Source organism: Euphorbia lathyris, chromosome 7 (genome assembly GCF_963576675.1).
Source record: "Euphorbia lathyris chromosome 7, ddEupLath1.1, whole genome shotgun sequence".
NCBI lineage: Eukaryota > Viridiplantae > Streptophyta > Magnoliopsida > Malpighiales > Euphorbiaceae > Euphorbia > Euphorbia lathyris.
Genome location: NC_088916.1, coordinates 9,759,362 through 9,767,424, shown reverse-complemented (window position 1 = coordinate 9,767,424; position 8,063 = coordinate 9,759,362). Strand labels below are relative to the sequence as shown.

The window sequence follows — 8,063 nt, the reverse complement described above, 5'->3', positions numbered from 1 at the left end:
TAAACGGATGCGGCATACCATTCCCACCATGATCCGTTCCCGCCATGGTGGGAATGGTATGCCGCATCCGTTCCTACCACTGGTGTAACAAATTTTTTATGGTGTAACAAGCCCTTATTGTGTGACAAGGACCAATTTTGTAATTAACCAGGGGAAGGTGGCAAATTTGTGAATAAAAGGAAAGAGAAAATTGTTTTATTTCTTTTCTTTAAAATGCATTTTCCCGACTTTTCCAACCTCGTTTTTCAAAGAATTTTATACCGTTGGAATCGTCTTAATTAGACGGTCATTTTAAGATCCCAGAAGCTCAGGTAAAAAAAAATTCCGGTGAATAGAATCCGGCGATTTGTTTTTCTATGAGAAAAAATGTCCAGAAAATTTTCAAAAAATTCCTAAAAATGTAAAACATCATCCTGAGAAACTTTAATTCTTGACTCAAAGTGATTTTCCTTACGGTTTAGTCCCAAATCAACGGAATCCGGCGATTAGGTCAGCGTTTTCCGACGAGAAAACAGAAAGTACCCAAAAAATTCTCAAAAAATTCCAGAAAAATGTAAAACATTATTTTGAGAAACTTTAATTCTTGGGTCAAAGTAGGATTTCTTACGGTTTAGTCCCAATAAAACTTGTTCCTTAATTTTATCTATTTTACATGCTTCAACAATTTATTGGGTCAAAACCGTAAGAAATCTCGTTTTGAGCCAAGAATTAAAGTTTCTTAAAATGATGTTTTACATATTTTAGAATTTTTTGATAATTTTCTAAGCACTTTTTGGTCTTACATTTCAACACTATGTGTTGCAATATTTTATTGGAACAACATAACATTCTGTTGGAATAATATAACTATTCTGTTGGAACAATATAATTATTCTGTTGGAAGAATATAAGAATTAGAATTATTTTCTAAATAATATAACTAATATAAATTTGAAGGTACTATATTAAATACTAAGAAACAAAAATGAAATTGAAGACATAGAAAATAAAATTGATTTGGAACAATTGGTAAAGTTATTTATTATGTTGGAATAATATATGTATTATGCTGGAATAATAGAATTATTTTATTGGAAAAATTGGAACGTTGATTTATTCTGTTGGAACAATATAAGTATTATGTTGGAACAAATGGTACACTGATTTGGAACAATTTCGTACAATGTCGGAACAATGTAAGTAGGAGAAAAAATGTGCCCAAAAAATTATCAAAAAATTTCAAAACATATAAACCATCATTTTAAGAAACTTTAATTCTTGGCTCAAAACGAGATTCCTTACGGTTTTGACCCAACAAATTGTTGAAGCATGTAAATTGATAAAATTAAGGAACAAGTTTTATTGGGACTAAACCGTAAGAAATCTCATTTCATCCCAAGAATTAAAGTTTTTCAAAATAATGTTTTACATTTTTTGGATTTTTTTGAGAATTTTCTGGGCAATTTGTTTTTCGCCAGAAAACGCCCACATGGATTCCGTTCACCGGAATTTTTTATACTTGAGCTTCAAGGATCTTAAAATGACCGTCTAATTTAGACGAGTCTAATAGTATAAAAATTTTCGAAAAACGAGGTTAGAAATGTCGGGAAAATGTATTTTAAAGAAAAAAAATAAAACAATTTTCTTTATCATCTCTTTCCTTTTATTTACAAATTTGTCACCTTGCCCTTTTCATTTATCATCAAAACTACGTAGTTTTGTTATGTTACATAATAAGCTCATTGTCACATCCTAACCCCTTGTCACACTGGATCTCACCCCTATATATATATAACTTCCCACGAAAAAATTCATATTTAGATCTTTTCATGAAAAACTCCAAACTGTCGTTGTTTCCACAAAAATGTTTAATATTGTTGTTATATAAATCTAACAAAACATTATATTTTATGCGATTTTGAATGAAATGTTAAATGTCACTCCGAACGGTTGAAACAAACCCCCTTAAATATTTGTTCACTATGTTTACAAGGGTCAACATTTTTTCATTATAAGTTAATTCAAACTTTTTATAATTAATTAGTAGGTAGTTTAAGTAGGTTTAGCAATAATTAATTTTTGTAAGAGTCAAAACATCTAACAAATTGCCACCTAATAATTGAAAGTGAAAATATATGAAGATTATTAACCTGTAAATTCAACAATATAAGCTACCCATTTAATATTTCACAAGCTAAACAATATTCAGAGTACATTTAAAACATTTTCTTAGTCAAGCAAATGTTGTACTTTTACAAAATTTGCTTAACGTTAATTTTTAATGACGTGACATATTGAATTCAATAAAATGACACATTAACTTTTTGATTTTGTTGATATGGCATGATAATTAATTTTTATTCATATGGTATGTTGACATGATGACATGACTTTTTGACTTGATGACGTGACAAAATGTGTTAATCAAACATATTGCCAATGGTAGTCTCTCAATGAAAGTAAAAATGTATCACAATTAATATTGTTGGACAAAACAAAATACATAAAATTATGAAATTAATTTAAATATCAACAAACACACATTCCCCTTCATGAATAGTCATGTTCGTTCATGAACAGTCGTATTCATTCGTGAACAGACGTGTATGTCCGTGAATAAACATGTCCTTTCGAATTCTACTTATATAAAATGGAACTGTCAAATTCAATGACTAGAAAAAATAAAAATATTTCTCTAATTTTTTTTTTGCTCTATGTACGTTTACATTATTCTTATCCTACTCCAGTGGTAACAAATTTAACACGGTAATAGTTGCATGCATACTCTATTGTATCCTGGGAGACAATCGTCAATAGAGACGAAATTTTTTCTTAAGGAAACTGCTAATATAAGCCTCAAATTTGTCTAACTGTGGTCTTTAGTTTCCAGTTTTATTGTTTATATACTCAGTTATGTTCGTTTTGTTTTTTGGTTTAATCATATCTAACATTCTTAATAGTTAGTAATAAGCTAACTGTCTTGATTGTATTCTCTCCAAATCCAACTATTTCTAATAACCCAACATAATCGTTTATGATAAGTTTGATACTTCATTCATTTGAGCTTCATCTTGAAGCCCTTTTGTATTTAACACACCCCACAAGATGAAGCTTAGGTTATCATTACCATTCTCATTTGAATTATACATCATATTGTAACTGGGGAGTTTTATGAACAAGTCTGTTTGTTGGTATTTTGAATACATGTGAGGAGATTGATTTAAACCTCGATAACACATAATCCCTTACTACATGGCAGTCAATCTCAATATGTTTGATCTTATCGTGAAATACATGGTTTTTAGCAATTGCAATGGCTACTGAATTATCACAATGAAGTGATATAGGTTTCTGAACTGATATTCTAAAATCCTCAATCAAATAACGCATCCATTTGATCTAATCTCTTGTTTGTGTCATGTTCTTATACTCATTCATTCGTTTTATATTACAAAAGAGATGTGCCAATGAATACACAAAAACTAGTTAAGGATTTCTTCATAACTATAAGCTCCTCACTCTGCATCACAAAAGCTTGTAATCTTTAAATCATTATTTGTTTGTTTTAATAGAACAATCCATAGTTGCTTGTTCCTTTAAGGTACCTCTATATATGAATTGCAGCTTTAAAATGGTGCATTGTCATCTTTTACCTATAATGTGATAGTTGTTGAGTATCATAGGCTATAGCAAGCCTTGTGAAGCCAATATACCATAACCTCCACAATACTCTCTTAAGTAGCATAAGATATATCAACACTTGTCCATGCAACTAGTGACTATTATTCCATGGCAACATATTTCAATATGCCATTAACATACTTTGTTTGAGAAATAAGAGTATCAACTGATGTTACGGTTATCTCAATACCTATAAAATATTTGACATACCCTAGGTCTTTTATAGTGAACGAATCATTAAATAACTTTTCACTTCGTGTATATATGCCTCTTGTGATAAGAATATTATCCCTATAGACCACCATGTACAAGTTGAACTACCATCTTATTGTTTCTTGATGAATAGACAATGATCAGGGTAAGATTTGTTAAAGCAAAAGACGAAAGCTTTATTGTTCCTTATGCCATTGCCTTCCATCCTGCTTTAGGCATACACAGATTTGATCATATGACACACCTTACCATCTGGACATCTTGTTTATCCAGAAGGAGGAGTGATGAATGGATATTCTTCTAGAAAGCCTTTTAACTAAGAAAGTGAATGCAAACACCTATTATATAGCCCTCCCCAATTGGCTCGGAAAGATGTCAGCTTCTTTCAATGTGTGAGATTTAAGCCCATGGAAATCAGATGGTCCTCTTGCAACTACCAAGGACGAGTCGGAATCCAACTCCTTTGAAGAAAGGGAGAATGATGTGGACATCTCCAACACAAGGCCCGGAATTGGAGTGAATACCATTGGGATGAAGAACCCTCACATGCCATGTGCCAACAACCACACATCGTGTGAGGCTAGAGCTGTAGAGAGGATTGTGGCATTTAATTCCCACACGGCGTGTCAGGGGGGATACACGCTACGTGGAGCTCGAGCAGAATTTGAGTGAGCTCCTGAGTTAATTCACTCGGCGTGTGCCACTGCCTACACGCCGAGTGAACTTCGAAGATGGGCGATCGCAAGGAGGCTGAGCGAAGCATGTTGGGCGTAAGATGAAGGCCACATGTCGTGTGGCACCCCCACATGCCATGTGACGTGACTTTTCAGTAGTCTTGGACAAAGAGATCAGGCCGTCATTTTTACTGTTCATTACTGTAATTTACTGTTTTGCCATTACTGTAATTGATGTCTTACCATTTAGGAATAATATCCTAAATGCTATTTAGCCCCTTATTCTCTCCTTACTCCTATTCTTTTCTTATTGTTCTGTAACCCTAGTTAGGGTAGTTAGTTCTTTTGCTTTAAATTATAAACCTCCTTATTTGTAATGAAGAGCATCCTTTTATCAATCAATCAATTTCAGCCTCCATTAGACAACAAAGTTCAACCTTATGTTGGATTAACTCCTTCAAGCTAGCATTGAGAAGAAAACCTTTCGTTGATTTACGATTAAAATCAACAAGTCCGAGATTAATCCGTATCAATAACCAATATACATTTAAGACACTTTGAGTTTTATTATTATTATTAGTGACTTATATATGAATGACTCGGTTATTGACATTTTAGCAGATTTTTTGTAATTGTGTTAATAATACAATAAATATTTTAAACATAATTGATGTATGAAAGGTCCAAATTCTAATATAATAGTTAAATAACCGTCAAAGCAGTCCGTCATTTTTTTTATTACGTATTGGTAAACTTAATCTTACTTAAAAACGTTAAAAATAAATTTATATTATTTTATATATTAAGGATAAATATGAAATTCTCCAAAAATAAAAAATGGTAAATTTGAACCTTGTTCCAACTAAAAATGAAAGTAGAAGTAGAAATATAAAAAGCTATAATTAAAGGAAACAATTAAATAATGCTGATTGGACTGAGTAAAGAAATTAAAATGTAGGTAAAACAGCGTTTTCTGTAGTCATTGAAATTGAAATTCAACATCACAAATTTCACCATCACTCACCCAGAAAATAAATATAATATATATATTAAATACACCTCCATCCATCCAGATGACTGAAATTTGTGGTTCTTAAAAATTCGTATCATGTTAAAAATGTTAAAAAGATTAAAGAAGTAAAAATTTATTATTATTATTATTATTATTTTATATAATTTGTCCGATTTCTCGATTCAATGTTCGTCAGACATTCAATTAAAGTTCTCTACATATAGAAATGATTTATTATTATTATTATTATTAATGACACCATGTCATTAAAAAAATTGACTTTCAGGCATTTTCTTGCAATGTATATTTGTTTGAAACTAATTTTTGTAATTCAATTTCAAATAGGAAACAAAATATATTCGGTAGAATCGAAAACCGTTGTTTTTAATAAAAAAATTCAAGTAATATCTATTATCTAACAATAATGGCTAACAACAAATCATAACAGTCGAACCGAACCAAACTGAACGATCCCTGCAACATATATATGCTACTCAGTTTCCATAACATCCTAATAATTGAGGTTCATTAGTATTTCATATTCTGAAACATTGGCCTTAATTAATAATGTCCTAAACTATATGAAGCCCCCTAAACTTGTCACTGTTAGTCATTTTGTCCTCTGAATTTACAGGACGACCCATTTGCCTATTCAACCATTTAAAAGTGGTATTAGCAACCCCATGTTTTCATTATAACGGAAACAATTACGCAAATGAGGTTACATATATGTAGGCTGGTTCCAATACTTCCACGAACACTTGTACTAATGTTGGAACTTCATTTTGTTTCCGTTATAATGAAAATAAAGGGTTGCTAATACCACTTTTAAATAGTTGAGGGGGCAAATAGGTCGTCTCGTAAGTTCAGGGAGCAAAATGACCAAAATTGACAAGTTCATGGGGCTACGTATGGTTTAAGCCATTAATAATTGATATATACTCATTTGGTTCCCTCAATTAAAACTTCAAAATCAATTAAGACCTTAAACTATTACAATTATCAATTAGATCCTAAACTAAGGAAAAATCATCAATTGAGTCTTTATTCTAAGTAAAACTTATCGCAAATGAACTAAAGTCATCGCAAATGAACGAATTACAAAACCATGTAGCCAAGACCTACCAAACTCATATGTCACAAGAAAACCCATGCTTAACAAAATCATTAGCAACACTGTTCCTCTCACGAAAAATATGAGAAACTACACGCATCGATAGAAGATGGTCCAGGTAGGCAATCCGTGCCGAGCAAACCTTCCAAAGAATCTCTCAAACCCGAGCTTTAATTAAACTGACCACACAGTTTCGCTCACGATTATATATATGGACTACAAAATAAATAGCAACAAAGAAAATTGAATCTTTGATGTTTACATATAATAAATGTTTACATTATTATATATAGGAGAATTGTTTGACCAAAAAAAATATGAAAATGACATGAATTTATAGTCATTTTCTTACAATTATCCGAGAAAAGAATTTTAAAAAAATGTTAATAATTATCAAAGAATGAATGAATGCTTTCCATAATCTCAAAAATCCCAAATGGAAGCATCTTGAATTTGGTCATACTCACTAAATTGATCATCAAAATCAAAACTATCCCCAAAACTCGTAGACTCTCCTTCTCCACCACCACCACATAACAAAGCCATCCACATTTTAGGCGAATCCATCGGTGTCTCATTAATCGCTTGAATTTGACTAGCCGAAAGCCCAACTCTCACCGGACCCAATCCCCCACTACCCGAACCACCACCCCCACTACCCCCTCCATCCTCCGTTACCGCCTTTCGAAACTGAGAAGCAGCTTGTTGCGCCGCCAATTGGACATCCTCGGGAGTGGAAGAAGCCGGGCGAGGTAGACTATGAGCCAAGTGAGGAAAGTTGAGATGAGTCCCATTTCCTCTAAAATGCAATGCGGCGACGTCGTATGCCGCAGCGGCCATCTCGGGTGTTTCGTAGCTTCCGAGCCAAATACGTGTCTTTGTGCCCGGTTTGCGGATTTCCGACACCCATTTCCCCCATTTTCTTTGGCGGATGCCTCGATATCGCGGGGTTGGTGTTGTTGTTTGTTCCATAAATTGATTGAAATTTATTGAAAAGAATGGATATGATATGAATGGGTAAGGGAGAGTATGAATTATATATATGGGAGAGTGAGTGAGGGCAGCTTCCAAGTAAGTAGGTAAGTGCGGAGATGCTGGCAATGGCAATGCATTGCATGTACACTTTTTCTATGCCCATCATATCTTGCCACGTTGCTTCCTTTTCTCTTATTAATTTATACTTTGTATTATTAGTACTACGTAAGACATTCACATATATATATATATATTAGGCATAATACCCATTTAGCTCCCTAAACTAAGACTTCATAGTCAATTAGACCTTAAACTATCAAAATCAATAATCAGATCTCTGAACTAATAAAAAATCATCAATTGAGTCCTCATTCTAAACAAAATCTCCAATTGAAGCTTCATTGAAAATCATTCG

At 32.6% G+C, this 8,063-nt stretch overlaps 1 protein-coding gene across 1 annotated transcript; it reads right to left on the bottom strand.

The window, feature by feature from the left end:
• Positions 1-6,592: 6,592 nt before the first annotated feature.
• On the bottom strand, positions 6,593-7,656 carry LOC136201258 (ethylene-responsive transcription factor ERF022-like). Its single transcript, XM_065991883.1, has one exon. It carries the CDS (start codon positions 7,643-7,645, stop codon positions 7,097-7,099), a length of 549 nt encoding a protein of 182 aa, XP_065847955.1. The 5' UTR covers positions 7,646-7,656; the 3' UTR covers positions 6,593-7,096.
• Between the last annotated feature and the right edge of the window lie 407 nt (positions 7,657-8,063).